The following is a 17,066-nucleotide window of genomic DNA, read 5'->3' on the forward strand; positions in this document are numbered from 1 at the left end:
TGTTGGCTCCCTCAAATGAAGTGAATGATGTTAGGTCCTTGTTCTCTAGGAACCACAATGGCGTCAGTTTCTTACAGTGGTGTTTTTACGCGTTACTCCAAAATGAACACGGATAAGGTTTTGATGGCCACCTACTTCATATGGCCAAGTAGTGAATTATGGGACATTATGCATATACATCATATCAGTAGTATCTTTAATCTCATGTGTATAGAATATGTCAAAAATCAACTACTCTTGTTACAAGTGATAGCCTACTTTATTTAACAAATATATGCGATTCACACCATATTGCGAGGCTCGTCTGGATTAGCCAGCGTGGATGTCTTTCTGTTCTAGTTCATTCTAGCACGGCAGATGGCAGCAATGCGCATACGGATGGACTGACAGCCAGACAGTAGGATATTCTACTTTGGAGCCTGCGTACTGTGTGTGTGTTCAATTGATTTGGCAGGGTTGATATAGATGGGCGGTATAGCCTATAGGGGGGTATGGTTTTTTGACACCGCGTAGTTATAGAAAAGAGAAATGGTAGGCTTCACGTCATGTAGGGAGGGGACAGCGAGCTGCTCGGTGAACTGAGCAGGGTTTAAAATTCTCCACTCTCTGATTTAGAGTCAGAATACAAAATCTTCCAAAAGGATTGGGCTTGCTGCGTTTCCACTGATGTGCCCATTCGTTTTGACAACTCCTGTCTCCATAGTCCGGTAAGAGAGTCAAACCAGGAAACTAACATTACCTACACTTGTTTGTGTTATTTGGCAGTTATGTAGGCCTAATATGGGTGTTATTACTGTACACATTGTATACCTTAAATTGAGATGAAGTGGAGTTTACGGGACAGTTAAAAACAGTTCTACATGGGATATTCAGTTGCTCGACCCACTTCTATTTGCCAATAAAAGTGGAACATTTCTGAAGAATGGGGGTGGACAATTAATGTCAACGGTTTTTAGATCCTTGACGTCCATACATAATTCCAGATATTTTCAAATGAACTTCTAATGATTTCGCGGGTTCCTTCAGTGCCCTTTGATGAAAAAGCCCACAGGTTAAATTCTCAACGTTCTCCCTGTCAGACAGGTTCAAAAATTCAGTAATTTAATCCATTTTTGGTTGAACGGGCTCCTCACATGACATGATGTTTCATGCAGGAACAACTGCAATAGACATGCCTATTGAAAACATTACGTCATACATTACAAACAGTAGCCTACAGTTACCGAAGTAATTGCGTTGTCAAGTTATTCATTGACCCATTGATTGGCAGAATATGCTTGTTATTTCCCGGGTAACGGTGTGATTACATAATGTGGTGTAACCTTCACCACTGTCTGTCTAGTACCCGCCCTGACGCTAACTACTGTACCAAACAACTTCTAGAACGAACAGAAGGAAGTAAGTGGAAGTGAAGTCACTGGTATTTGTTGGTAATAAGAACACTCCCCTGTTTGTTATCTTTAGGAATATTTTTTTTAAATTCGCTTTGGGTCATACTCTTTAAGTATACAATAATTGTATATAGGGCACACTTAAGCCTTTTGGGGCCCAGAAGCAAGATTTGGTTGGGTGGCCCACCCCCACCTCTTGACGGTGGAGAGACATTTATTTGTTTTTAAATTAATCTCCCGCAACTCTACACATTTTGCCATGGGGCATAGAAAAAAAATCTGTTTTATAGCAAATTTCCTGCAATTCTACACATTTTGCCATGTGGTGGAGAGAAATGTCTGCAATTTTAAAGCACATTCATGCAATTCTACACATTTTGTAACGACTTAGGCATATTAATATAATATCTGAGTGAGAATGACTAACAAAATCATTGGGGGCCCCATGGAGGTCATGGCCCACGTGCTCAGTCAGTATTCAGCCATGATTACTACAAGTTTAGATAGTCTAGGAAGCTAACAACTAATCTAAAAAATATGTTATTTTTGGGTTATGGGACCCCTAGCGGCCGTAGGCCCTAAGCGACCCTGATCTTATAGCATGGGGTTGAATTCAGCAGCCTTTTCCTCTGCTGTTTCATCAATTACGTTGGATTCACTACTTTTTATTTTATGAATGGTCTTTTCAATGTGATATTCTTTTGAAATAACTAACCAATTAATTGTATTATCTAACTTTATTCTTTCATGTTGTGTTTGTCCGTATAGGATTTAATGATATTTGGAAGAGTGAAGAGGACACTTTTTTTTAAATCTCACCATAGTGTCCATTTTGGTGTATCCAAAATAGCTTTATTTTGCCTCTTTATTACATTGACTTGAAGCTATAGATAACCCATCAACAGACAATAAGTCTTCTGAGGCTTGCACTTGGCATTTTGCCACCCACCACATCTCCATTCCCTTTCCCTCGTGTCTTGCACTCGCCCTGTAAAACTCTGAAGACAAGACATGATGTGCCTGAAGAAATATTTCACAGAGGGCTTGATCCAAGTCGCCATCCTGCTCAGCCTGGTTGGCGTCAGAGTAGATGTGGGCCCTTACTTGCCCGCCTCGCACGAGATGATCCTGGGCCCCACCTCTACCCTCACCCAGACCCAGTTCCACAACCAGCTGGACGGCCAGGACCTCCACCCCAAGAGTGTAGACCTGGACGGCTTCTTCACAGCCCGGAGGCTTCTGGGCTGGGTCCGCTCCCTGGACCGCCTCCGGGTGCCCAGCTCGGAGCTAGAAACCTGGCTGGTGCGGCGCGAACCTGATGCCCTGGTGGTGGGGGCTCCTGGCCAGCCAGCCTCCCTGGAGGGAGGTGCAGGTGGGTTGGAGGTTCATGCGGGTGACCAGGTGGGGTCGGTCATGAGGTCAAGCGTGGTGGCGGGGTCGGATTACGGGCCAATCGGAGAGGACAATCTGGACACCATGGTGCCCCTTCTAAGAAGAAGCCATGAGGAGGAGGATAAGGATGAGGATCTCTATGAAGAGGTAAACTATGGTGAACTCTTCTACACTCTGTCAGTAAGACCAGTGGCAGCATAGAGTGGTGTTCAAGAGAATTGGCTGTGTCAGAGCTTATTCAATGTTCAAATACAGTGCAGTGCCTTAAACAAATGAATACACAATAGTGAACTACATTACTGCAAATCAGTCCAAGACTCTGCCACTGGAGAAGTGGGTTCAATTAGGCAACAATCAAACTGTTGATTTACAGTAGGCAAGTGATACACCGGTCATATATCATTAGGGATCAAGGGCAGGATTTACCGGAGGCTGAGATCACTATAAAAGGAGGCTTAACTGGGAGAGAAGAACACCCTTGTATGAAAACAGCCTTTCAGTAAACACAGTGGGGATTCCCACCCTCCTCGGATTCAAGCAAGCAAAAGCTTCCTGGTTGTATTTGCTGTATCATGCTGTTCATTTCAAACCTGCATAACTAAGAGATTGCGATGCACACAAGGCAAGATATTTACTATTTAGAACTCCCTTAATTTACAGCATCTAAGATTGCAAGTCAAGAATGAAGTGTAGGTTACTTTTCATAATAAGTGACTGATAACTAATCCTCAAGGCCTGCAGACTGTACGATTTTAGCCGTCTTACGCCACAATTTTGCCGTCTCAGACAAGACGTCCACGTCGTGCGCAAATTCTTAGGTCGTCAACGATTGCCAGACGTCTTGGCTTATTCAGTGTGACTAACATAACTTAGCAGGCGTAAAAGACATGCCTGAAATTAGATCCCCTACATACTGGTCTTGACGAGAAGGGGGATGTTGGGGGAGGTTCCCTTCAGCACTATTTTAATCGAATCTTATAATAATCGATTATAACTATGTAATAATCGTAAAAGACTGAATCTGACTTACAGGGTGGGGAGGCCTTAAAGTGAAACATTTTTCCCGTTATAACATTTGTTTTATTATAGTAAAAGGGTTCCCGGGGATTGTATATTTGGCATGGTGTCTGGTGGGCTGACCTCTTCAGGTTTCAATAGCAGAAGTATCATGACCAATATGACGAGGCCAACCACTTAGGTCATTAGTAGTCAATATTTACTCTCTGAGGACTTGCTGAACTTGAAAACACGACATAAATCACTTTAAAAGACAGGAAAAATATCAAGTCTTGTTTTATCCAGTCTATTTTTTGTTAAGTGTGGATATCCAACTGTTTTGCAACAGTTACATTTGAGTAATTGTAAGAAATTACAATTAACCCATGTCACAACCCTGTCATTATGTTTTAGCATGTGCTCACTTTTGTTCGAGCCTGTGTTTTGGCACCCGAAACACTCATTGAGCAACAGTGTTGGGCATTGAATGACAGAATCACGGGGAGTTAGTGCAGCAGCATGCCAAAAGCTTGGCTGGACATCCCCTTGTTTTTCCAACAGCTGAGGGAGAGCTGCTTGTTGATATGTTCCACTGTGAGGGGCGCGCTGGCCGGGCCCAGGCGACTCTGTGTCAGGGGGAAAGTAGGCCAGAGAGGGGTGTGTGACTGGAAATATGTCCCACTTTACCCATTGGCTGTTCAGTCTTGCCCCATACATACAGCTTTCCATACCCATCGAAGCCCAGCAGATTTGGTGTAGGGATAAACTGTCAAAGTACACACATTCCGTGTAGGCTAATTGTATTTGTACACCAATCATATTTAGAAGTGAAATCACAATAATCCTGGATATTACTGAGGAAATATATCAGAAGATACCTGAAATATTACAGTTAAAACATGTATTTATTTACTCTTCACAGAGAGACAGCTTTTACACAGGGGACAGCTTTTACATAGGGGACAGCTAAAACCTAGACCTTGGAAGTGGAATTCCAAAATCACTTTAATTTAGCACTGAGGTACAATATTAGACACTTTGGGAGTGTAGGGAGTTTTCAGTCACTTTAGGGTGTAAATATATATCTGCTTGGCAACATGCCCGAGTACGCACCCTACACTAGACTTGTTTTGGATTGGGGAAAGTATGGGGTTGTTTTGTTTTAGTCCTCTGCGTGTCATTGCCATCTCCTGGCTTCTGGTCTTTTGGGTTATTTGACTGGGTACCCAGTCTCAACCACGATGACTGCAGACATCCACAGACACTGGACGGAGGCTTTAGTTTTAGCCTCCCAAATCAGAAGCCACTCTCAGGGCAGTGAAAGTGGTTCAGACTGGACGTGTAGCCCTGTTGGCTATTTCTGGACAGGAGGGCATGCTTTTTGGCATTGCTAACTGGTACTCAGTTTAAAATGTACATGCCTCATGTTTTCCCCCATGAATAGTCATGTTGACAAATATTTTGTAACAGTTAAAAATATATATTCTTGAGGCTCTTCCTACCATAGATGGTTATGCTTTCTGGGTCATCCAAGATTCCAGTAAGTGATATTGAACTGAGCATCTGAGACCAAGTTAGGTGCTGCAATCGTGATGTAACGATTCAGACATACTGATACTCTTAGTTCCTTCCAAGGATCTAAGTGTCCCTGATAACGATCTTCACCCAGACTAACTCATCAGTGAAGCAGCAACTGCACCGAGAGAGCTGGGCTGTATTTTTTTAACCCCAGCAGGTTCATATTATGGCAGCAATGTGTGGTACAGTCTGGGTCTGGGGCATGTCACCACATCTCCCCCTCTTATAGGTGTTGCTATTTTTACAGGGCTAGGCTGGACATGTCTAGCGTGCCAGACATCACCAGTCCTACAGTATTAAGTGAGAGGAGAAAAGTCAACAAAGCTTCCTCTGGGATAGTGCTCTGTGAACATTCGTACAGAGAGGGGCCAAGGACCTCTCCTAAGGCCATGTGCGATAATTTGTCTTAACTTCCCAGACTTGTTCTATTACAACTAATCTCTGCTCTATTACCTTGACTTGCTCAATGAAACACAAATGCTGCCTAGCTCATTTGTCTGAGCATCTCAGGGCAGTAATAATGTGACGTGTTAATATTGTGGAAGGTGGCAAACTGACAACATTAGTATGGACTCGCCGGCTCTGCTGTAAACCACAGATGTTGGTCTTGGAAACTTAGACTCGGAGCTCAGAGAGCTTTGTAGTTATGCTACAATCAGAACATTGCCCCCGTGACCACTGCTTGTTTGTTTTGTAACACGAGGTGGCATCATTCTAGCACACAGTTAAACCTTTGATTGCGCAACGCTTGTTTACCAACTTAGGCTAGTAGTATATTACCTCTTCAGAGAGGTATATGTATAGCCCTATACACATAGCCCCATGGACCCCATCCACTGCCCAAATCTGTCCAGAGCTGCTGCCTTTGGCCTCACACCCCCCTTACCTAACACTTCTCATGTTGTGCTTATGCTTGAGGAAAACATGCTGTGCAATCCCTTCCAGTCACATTCAGGTACACATTGACCCAAACCCATAAGAGTGGTGCCAGAGTAGCAGGACCACAGGCCTCAGGGAATGGTCAGAGGCAGGGATTGGAACCGGTTCAGGGAACAAAACAGAAAACCAGAGGAAAACATTTTGAGGAAGGGAAACAGAACCTGGAACCAAAGTGGTCTCTATTCTTCCAGAACAGAACCGTTATTTTCTAACCTTGAGAACCGGTTATAAATGTTATTTTCATGTTACCAAAATATTCCTAATGTGTAGTGTATAATTTAGTTTCCAACCCCTGGTCAGACGTCAAACATGTTGTCAAATACGGTTCACGGGGTCACAATATCAGAATGTTCCAAACAGTCAAAGTGTCAAAGCCAAGGAGAGGCCAAAGACGGTTAGTTAGTCAGTTTCACCCAGGTCGCTGTACTGTAGGTAGAATCGGGGCATCACCCCGCACTCCAGTAGTCCCTTTTCAGTGGAGGGCGAGAGGATCAGCTACAAATTTAGAACTGGTTTAGGGACATGACTGGAGCAGTTGGTATCACTAAGCTCCAACTTAAGGAAAAGGTTAAGTCTATTCATAGCCATCTCACTGTTTGTATGCAATGTCTACTAATGTATGGGCCTTCATGGAAAAAATAAATAGTAGATAAAACGCAAAGTGGCTCCGATCCCCTCTTTTTGTCCCCGGCATGTGTCCCATCTAAAAATGGTACAGCGATAACTTTAATCAAACATACAAGGATAGATAGGGCATTGTATGGATGATTGAATGTCATAGTTATTGTGCTTAATAAGGAGGTGCAGATAACATTGCTACGCCTAACATTTCAATTATTATTGTGTGTTCACAGGATATAGATACACTTTGGCAGGATCACTCTGATCGTGGACGCCATCAGTGGCCTGAGGGGGGAGAGGAGGAGCTGCTGGTGGGGGACACCTGGAGAGAAATCTGGAGGGATGGTGGACCCTCTTACGACCGTGCGAATAGAGAACTTGCACAGGATTTATCTGATCAGGTGGGACTCAGTCCTGAGGCATACAGTGGCAAGAAAAAGTATGTGAACCCTTTGGAATTACCTGGATTTCTGCATAAATTGGTCATCAAATTTGATCTGATCTTCATCGAAGTCACAACAAATCGACAAACAGTGTACTTAAATGAATAACAAACAAATTATTGTATTTTTCTTGTCTATATTGAATACATAATTTAAACATTCACAGGTTGGAAAAAGTGTGTGAACCCCTGGGCTAATGACTTCTCCAAAAGCTAATTGGAGTCAGCTAACCTAGAGTCTAATCAATGAGACGAGATTGGAGAGGTTGGTTAGAGCTGCCTTTCCCTTTAAAAAAAACTCACAAAATTTGAGTTTGCTATTCACAAGGACCATTCCCTGATGTGAACCACGCCTCGAACAAAAGAGATCTCAGAAGACCTAAGATTAAGAATTGTTGACTTGCATAAAGTTGGAAAGGGTTACAAAAAGTATCTCTAAAAGCCTTGATGTTCATCAGTCCACAGTAAGACAAATTGTCTATACATGGAAAGTTCAGCACTGTTGCTACTCTCCCTAGGAGTGGCCATCCTGCAAAGATGACAGCAAGAGCACAGCGCAGAATGCTCAATGAGGTTATGAAGAATCCTCGTGTTAGCTAAAGACTTACAGAAATCTCTGGAACATGCTAACATCCCTGTTGACAAGTCTACGATACGTAAAACACTCAACTAGAATGGTGTTTATGGGAGGACATCACGGAAGAAGCCACTGCTGTCCCAAAAAAATATTGCTGCACGTCTGAAGTTTGCAAAAGTCCACCTGGATCTTCCACAGCGCTACTAAAATATTCTGTGGACAGATGAAACTGCAGTTGAGTTGTTTGGAAGTAACACACAACACTATGTGTAGAGAAAAAAAGGCACAGTACACCATCATCAAAACCTCATCCCAATCGTTAAGCATGGTGGAGCGAGCATCATGGTTTGGGGCTGCTTTGCTGCCTCAGGGCCTGGACAGCTTGCTATCAGACGGAAAAATGAATTCCAAAGTTTATCAAGATATTTTGCAGGAGAATGTAAGGCTATTTGTCCACCAATTGAAGCTCAACAGAAGTTGGGTGATGCAACAGGACATTGCCCCAAAACACATAAGTAAATCAACAACAGAATGGCTTCAACAGAAGAAAATACGCCTTCTGGAGTGGCCCAGTCAGAGTTCTGACCTCAACCCGATTGAGATGCTGTGACATGACCTCAAGAGAGCAGTTCACACCAGACATCCCAAGAATATTGCTGAACTGAAACAGTTTTGTAAAGAGGAATGGTCCAAAATTCCTCCTGACCATTGTGCAGGTCTGATCCACAACTACAGAAAACATTTGGTTGAGGTTATTGCTGCCAAATGAGGGTCAACCAGTTAAATCCAAAAGTTCACATACTTTTTTCCACCCTGCACTGTGAATGTTTCCACAGTGTGTTAAATAAAGACATGAAAACCTATAATTGTATTGTTATTAGTTTAAGCAGACTGTTTGTGTCTATTGTTGTGACCTAGATGAAGATCAGATCAAATTTTATGACCAATTTATGCAGAAATCCAGGTATTTCCAAAGGGTTCACAAACTTTCTTGCCACTATAAAATGTCCATATGCCATATATACCTGTACACTTGGACATCCTGGTTCAATTATGTTATAAACGCACATGCTGAAATGTTAGACATGGCAAGACTGGCATTCAAGATGGAATAGGAGCCGCTTTCCCCAAACACTGGAAACTTTCTGCCTCAGCTCACAGACTGATTGAGAGGCCCTGACAGGTGCACTTTGGGAAAGCGTAACACTCCGGTTGCTTGAAACAAAATATGGGTTTTCTATCCTGGCTGTGCATCATGAAGCAGGATAGGGTGTTTGGGGTAAATGAGGTGGAGATAGGAAACAGTCTTCCCAAGTGTGTAAAATAAGAACATAACCCAGAAACCTTCCCTTTTATAGGGCAGTTTCTAACCCCAATCTATGGCACTCTTACAGGTTAGAAGAGACATGAAACCCTTGCTAATCCGCTCTACCTAAATATGGGAACAGGGGCAGCCACATATCATTACAAAGTCATTTGCATGCCTCAGTGGTGTATAGCTGGAGCATGAGATTACTGTGTTCCTCCTTAGGTCAAGCAGAGTGAAATGAAATTGACATTCGATACCACACTACAAAATGATTCAGATAAAGCCACGCTGTTCTGTTTAGTTTACCCTCTTGCCATAACATGTTCTATAAAAGCCTAAATCATCTCCACCATCTGTGTCAGTTCAGCCCGGAAGAAAATGAACCATTGTCACCATCCAGAACATCCAGGTAGCTCTCTGCTCACTCCCGTTCTCTTCTCCATCAGTTTGCCAGCTTGGAAGCTCAGTCCTCAATGTCCTTCCAGGAATGTCTACGGCTTTTGGAAGACACCTTCCCCTTTGGAGAGGAGACAGAGGTACAGTACAGTTGTTTTATTTGATGGTACTAGGGCAAGAGATGACCATTGATAGGTTTGTTGACCATTGGATGACCATTGGGATGTTTCTGTTTTTAGCCGTCAGACCCAGTTGGCGTAGATCTGAGGGAAGCCAGCGAAGAGGACCCAACCCCTGTCCGAGAGCTTCTTCTGTCCCCCCTGTCGTCCCACTGGGATCCCTCCCTGGACTTGGAGCAGCAGTGGCATGATATTCTCGCCATCATGGAGCCAGAAGTAAGTCCTAAGTGGTTTCTGATTTTATCCCCTTCATAATTTATTTAAAATGTTGAAAAGTGTTCAACTTTGAAATAGCCTTGCCCTGAAAGTAATTCAAAAGAAAATCTAATCTAACTTCTTATACTATTTTGGAAGGATATGGACCTTGGCAGAGATGTAATGCAATCTGGATCTATTCAGAGTTCCAGCTTGATGGACCCCGTTCACCAGGATGTCAGCCTTCAGCAGGCAATCCTGCCCAGAAGCAGCCAGGATAGTTACCCCTTCAACCCCAGCTTTGAGGGCAGTGTTCCCCTGGAGGCCCCACTCCAGCTAGCCCTGCTCAGTCCGTCCTCCAGCGTACCTGACTTTGACCTTAACTTGACCTTTGGCCCATCTGACCTGACAGATAGCGCCCTTCCTTTGGCACTCAATGGCACAGTTGGCAACCCCATGCCTTCCATTCAGTCAAGTCTCTTTCTGGAGGAACCAGTCCTGCCTAGTCCACTCGGCTCCCTCTTGGATGATGCCTTGCTGGATGAGCTTAGCTTCCAGGACCTGGCTCTGGAGGAAGGCTTTAACCAAACACAGGCCTCCCAACTTGAGGAGGAGCTAGACTCTGACTCTGGACTTTCTCTGACCTTCAGCCACAGCCCTGCATCCCCTAGCGGCTCAGAGGCATCCTATTCCTCTTCTTCGTCCTCTTCATCGTCTGACTCTTCTGTGTTTTCTGAAGAAGGGGCTGTGGGCTACAGCTCTGACATGGAGGTTATTGTGGAGCGAGAGGAGGGTGCTGTGGGAGGCTACTCTCCAGAAGTCAGCAAGATGTACAGCACAAGCTACCAGAAGCCTGGGCATTTCAACAACCTCCCTTGGCTGGAACAAGTGGGCCACGACCATACCTACAATCAGCCTAGGGCCACCTCTCCCAGGCAGGGGAAATCCCTCAAGCTTCCAAAGTCGTGTTACAGCAAACCCTATAAGCATGACATTTCCGATAAGCTTTGGGGCCGCGATGAGCGCCGGGCTCGCACCATGAAGATCCCCTTCTCCAACGATCTCATTGTCAACCTGCCCGTGGAGGAGTTCAACGAACTTCTGACCAAGCATCGTCTCAGTGAGGCCCAGCTCAAACTGATCCGAGACATTCGCAGGCGGGGCAAAAACAAGATGGCCGCTCAGAACTGCCGCCGGCGCAAGCTTGATGTCCTGTTTGGGCTCGAAGAGGGGGTAGAAGGATTATGCCGCCACAAGGCCCGCCTGTTGAAGGAAAAGGCAGAGAACCTTCGCTCCGTCCGGGAAATGAAGCAGCGGCTCAGTGGTCTGTACCAGGAGGTTTTTTCCCGTCTGCGGGATGAGCAAGGAAGACCCTTGCCTACCACTGACTACAGCCTCCAATTTAGCAATGATGGACAGGTCCTGCTTGCTACACGGAACGGTTCAGCCATTGAGCAAAACTGCAAGCCCCACAAGAAACAGAAGGATGGAAAAAAGTGAAAAAATTAGTTGGGTGTGTAGTTTGGAGTCGATTGACAAGGGGATGGCTGTAAAGTTTCAAGAATTTCTCACAATAAGAGGGACCTGAAAAGGCAAGATGCAAGAGGATGCTCTTCCTAAGTCGATTTAATCTGCACTGATACGTTTATTTTCTGGAAAGGACATGTAGCACAAATATGATCATGCAAGAATCTTGTGAGGGTCATGGAAAAACAAAGGGAAAACCTGTCTCAGGAGCAGAATAACTGTTGGGAGGACCCTGTCAGCTTTCCAAAGAAATACAGTACATAAAACACTAAAAGGTGACAAGGAAGAAGGGCTAGCCTAAGGCCTTCAACCAAAAGACAAGACTGGGCCCTTAGCGCAATGCGGGCACATTGCTGTTCCGGTTTTCCAGTGCCTATATGTTGAGAGGTTGGGCCTAGGTTCCTTGAAGTCATCACTCACAGGGCAGTTTATTAGGTATACATCTAGTACCGGCTCAGACCCCCCTTTGCCTCCAGAACAACACAAACTCTTCTGGGCATGGATTCCACAAGATGTCGGAAACTTTTGTTGCTCAATTGGTATCAAGGGGACCTAACGTGTGCCAGGAAAAACATTCCCCACACCAGTACAGCACCTATACCAGCCTGTACCAGGCAGGATGGGTCCATGGACTCATGCTGCTTATGCCAAGTCCTGACATGAGCATGACGCAACAGGAACTGGGATTCAGCAGACATTGGTGGTGATGGTGATAACATGGCCACTGGAGTCACTTGTTTTTAGCTAATAGGAGTGGAACCCGGTATTGCGTCTGCTGCAAAAGCCCATCCGTGACAAGGATCAACGAGTTGTGCGTTCCGAGATGCCATTCTGCACACCACTGTTGTACTACGGCGTGATTTGTCTGTTTGTGGCCCAACTGTTAGCTTGCACGATTCTTGCAATTCTCCTTTGACATCTCTCATGAACAAGCTGTTGTTGCCCACAGGACTGCCGCTGACTGGATGTTTTATTTATTTATTTGTCGCACCCTTCTCGGTAAACCCTAGACACCGTTGTGTGTGAGAAGCTCAGGAGGGTGGACGTTTGAGATACTGGATCCGGCGAGCCTAGCACCGACGATCATACCACGCTCAAAGTCACTTAGGGCACTCATTGCCCATTCTAATGTTCAATCAAACAGTAACCGAATGCCTCGATGCCCATCTACCTGCTTTATATAGCAAGCCTCGGCCACAAGACTCACCGTCTGTAGGAGTGATCCAGTTTAATGAACAGGGTTGTGTACATTAACAAATTGACCGGTGAGTGTATACCCAAGTAAAAAGGGTAAGACAGGGGAGCCTGGTTGAGAACAAAAGGGAACCAAAAAGGTTTGCTCCTGTCTAAAGCCTACCAAACACAAGTTGCCATTAACTACTAGTGAAGGAGTTGGAGTGTGCCTTTAGTAAAGCCTTAGTTACCCACACAGCTATCTGTGGTTCTCAGGGGATGTGACTGCATGATATGGTACAATGATATTCAGGAAATAGACTAGTTTAAAGTACCTGGAAATAGTATCTACTCAGGCCCAGGGCCAACAATATTGTGTTAATGATATGGTTGTGGACTTTTATTTGTAACAAGTTGAAATTGGAATGCCTTTATCACCAGTATCCTATTGGAATACAACTGTTAAAGCTGCATAAAATATCACAGCATTTTCATAAACGTTAAAAAAAGTTTGAAATGTATTAAATGCCACTACAAGTAATGTGATTGTGTCCTCACACTACTGTTAAAAGCTTTGTCAAGCACTTTCCAAGTGTCCAATATCAGCAAAAGAAAAGTATTTAACAAAAACACTGAATTGGAGGTGCTTCATTGTATTATTGGTTTCAAAAGAACACGATATTGTTTTAGGAGGCGTTCTCACCCCATTTCTGTTTCATACTTTTGAATACTTGCTGGCAACCAAGGGATGTTACTTTTGGGTGGATAAAACATTTTCAACCTTACATCTCTTTTTTTTGATCCCTTATTCCTTGACGATTTAGTGATATTACAAAGAATTCTAATACGTAGTAAAAAAAATACAAGTTAACTTGCTTCCACAAATTATATGAAACACCACTGTTAACAAAAAAAATATTTATTGTCCAAAAACGTTTAAACAAGTGAAAGTAACCACTGCAAAATGGTGACTGATTGGAAAGCAAGAAACATGCAACAAGAGACGTATCTTCAGTAGACACAAGAAAGAGCCAGAGACAAAATAACTAAAAAGCTTACATATGAGCCACTTGACTAGGATATACTGTATATATACACATATACTGTATATATACATACATATATATACACATATACTGTATACAGTGCCTTGCGAAAGTATTCGGCCCCCTTGAACTTTGTGACTCTTTGCCACATTTCAGGCTTCAAACATAAAGATATAAAACTGTATTTTTTTTGTGAAGAATCAACAACAAGTGGGACACAATCATGAAGTGGAACGACATTTATTGGATATTTCAAACTTTTTTAACAAATCAAAAACTGAAAAATTGGGCGTGCAAAATGATTCAGCCCCTTTACTTTCAGTGCAGCAAACTCTCTCCAGAAGTTCAGTGAGGATCTCTGAATGATCCAATGTTGACCTAAATGACTAATGATGATAAATACAATCCACCTGTGTGTAATCAATTCTCCGTATAAATGCACCTGCACTGTGATAGTCTCAGAGGTCCGTTAAAAGCGCAGAGAGCATCATGAAGAACAAGGAACACACCAGGCAGGTCCGAGATACTGTTGTGAAGAAGTTTAAAGCCGGATTTGGATACAAAAAGATTTCCCAAGCTTTAAACATCCCAAGGAGCACTGTGCAAGCGATAATATTGAAATGGAAGGAGTATCAGACCACTGCAAATCTACCAAGACCTGGCCGTCCCTCTAAACTTTCAGCTCATACAAGGAGAAGACTGATCAGAGATGCAGCCAAGAGGCCCATGATCACTCTGGATGAACTGCAGAGATCTACAGCTGAGGTGGGAGACTCTGTCCATAGGACAACAATCAGTTGTATATTGCACAAATCTGGCCTTTATGGAAGAGTGGCAAGAAGAAAGCCATTTCTTAAAGATATCCATAAAAAGTGTTGTTTAAAGTTTGCCACAAGCCACCTGGGAGACACACCAAACATGTGGAAGAAGGTGCTCTGGTCAGATGAAACCAAAATTGAACTTTTTGGCAACAATGCAAAACGTTATGTTTGGCGTAAAAGCAACACAGCTCATCACCCTGAACACACCATCCCCACTGTCAAACATGGTGGTGGCAGCATCATGGTTTGGGCCTGCTTTTCTTCAGCAGGGACAGGGAAGATGGTTAAAATTGATGGGAAGATGGATGGAGCCAAATACAGGACCATTCTGGAAGAAAACCTGATGGAGTCTGTAAAAGACCTGAGACTGGGACGGAGATTTGTCTTCCAACAAGACAATGATCCAAAACATAAAGCAAAATCTACAATGGAATGGTTCAAAAATAAACATATCCAGGTGTTAGAATGGCCAAGTCAAAGTCCAGACCTGAATCCAATCGAGAATCTGTGGAAAGAACTGAAAACTGCTGTTCACAAATGCTCTCCATCCAACCTCACTGAGCTCGAGCTGTTTTGCAAGGAGGAATGGGAAAACATTTCAGTCTCTCGATGTGCAAAACAGATAGAGACATACCCCAAGCGACTTACAGCTGTAATCGCAGCAAAAGGTGGCGCTACAAAGTATTAACTTAAGGGGGCTGAATAATTTTGCACGCCCAATTTTTCAGTTTTTGATTTGTTAAAAAAGTTTGAAATATCCAATAAATGTTGTTCCACTTCATGATTGTGTCCCACTTGTTGTTGATTCTTCACAAAAAAAATACAGTTTTATATCTTTATGTTTAAAGCCTGAAATGTGGCAAAACGTCGCAAAGTTCAAGGGGGCCGAATACTTTCGCAAGGCACTGTATATACATATACATATATACATATATATACATACATATATACATATATATACACATATATATATATACATACACATATATATAGAAATCTTCTGGTCTGGTATATTAGAAAAGATATGCAGCCTTCTTAGACGTGTCATGTTAAAATGAGCAGTAAAATACCAATGAAAAATCAATCCAAGGCAACAGGCTCTATACCAGGGCTGTATAAACCCCTGGTAACGGTGGTTGTCTTCAGTACCTAAACATTTAAATGTTAGTCACCATTAAATCGGTTAAATCTAATAACAATTTTTCATACAAGCTATTGTTAGCCGTGATGAATCAATTAAATGCATTACTTTAACAATGTAGGATTTAAAAGATGCCAGAAGAGGGATATTCAGACACAATAGAGCAGTGAACAATTCTTCAATTAATCGAGAGGTAGCAAAGCCCCACAAACCAAACTTGAATATAACCCAACCCACCTCTGTGAGGGTGTCAGATCTTTAATTGGCAGCTCATTTTAATATAACAGATCCAGACACGCCGAGAATTAACATCAGCGCTCAAAGGTAAAGTCTGAAAGTAGAATTAGCTTGGAGAGGTCGTCTTGATCTGGTCTTGCGATTTCAGTTTGTCAGTTGTGTGAGATGAATAAATTGCTAGATTGATCTATATTCCATGGCTGCCAACACCTTGGATAGATTTACTTTACAGACCACCATAAAACCGTTGTATTTACTTTGAATCACAATATAGACTACCTAAGGAACCGTCATCTGCATTTAAAACAGGGATTTAGTAAAACAAGTGCACGTGCATAGACCAGGGCATTCTCCTGTTCCTGGAGAGCTACTGTCATGTACAGCTGAAGTCGAAAGTTTACATACACCTTAGCCAAATACATTTAAACTCAGTTTTTCACAATTCCTGACATGTAATCTCAGTAAAAAATGTCCTGTCTTAGTTCGGTTAGGATCACCACCTTATTTTAAGAATGTGAAATGTCATAATAATAGTAGAAATAATGATTTATTTAATCTTGTATTAATTTCATCGCATTCCCAGTGGGTCAGAAGTTTATATACACTCAATTAGTATTTGGTAGCATTGCCTTTAAATGGTTTAACTTGGGTCAAACATTTCAGGCAGGCTTCCCACAATAAGTTAGCTGAATTTTGCCCCATTCCTCCTGACAGCTGGTGTAACTGAGTCAGGTTTGTAGGCCTCCTTGCTCACACACACTTTTTCAGTTCTGCCCACAAATGTTCTATAGGATTGAGGTCAGGGCTTTGTGATGGCCACTCCAATACCTTGACTTGTTGTCCTTAAGCCATTTTGCCACAACTTTGGAAATATGCTTGGGGTCATTGTCCATTTGGAAGACCAAGCTTTAACTTCCTGAGATGTTGCTTCAATATATCCACATCATTTTCTTTCTTCATGATGCCATCTATTTTGTGAAGTGCACCAGTCCCTCCTGCAGCAAAGCACAACCACAACATGATGCTGCCACCACTGTGCTTCACAGTTGGGATGGTGTTCTTTGGCTTGCAAGCCTCCCCCTTATTCCTCCAAACATAACGATGGT

General features: G+C 43.1%; 1 protein-coding gene across 1 annotated transcript; it reads left to right on the plus strand.

Moving 5' to 3' along the window:
* The first annotated feature begins 419 nt into the window (after nucleotides 1–419).
* LOC112225918 (endoplasmic reticulum membrane sensor NFE2L1) lies at nucleotides 420–13,500 on the plus strand. The gene is made up of 6 exons (XM_024390053.2): nucleotides 420–707; nucleotides 2,160–2,930; nucleotides 7,151–7,318; nucleotides 9,692–9,781; nucleotides 9,881–10,036; nucleotides 10,175–13,500. The coding sequence occupies exons 2-6, from the start codon at nucleotides 2,403–2,405 to the stop codon at nucleotides 11,513–11,515; spliced, it is 2,283 nt and encodes a 760-aa protein (XP_024245821.1). The 5' UTR covers nucleotides 420–707; nucleotides 2,160–2,402; the 3' UTR covers nucleotides 11,516–13,500.
* The last annotated feature ends 3,566 nt before the right edge of the window (nucleotides 13,501–17,066 follow it).

Source organism: Oncorhynchus tshawytscha, linkage group LG27 (genome assembly GCF_018296145.1).
Source record: "Oncorhynchus tshawytscha isolate Ot180627B linkage group LG27, Otsh_v2.0, whole genome shotgun sequence".
Classification (NCBI taxonomy): domain Eukaryota; kingdom Metazoa; phylum Chordata; class Actinopteri; order Salmoniformes; family Salmonidae; genus Oncorhynchus; species Oncorhynchus tshawytscha.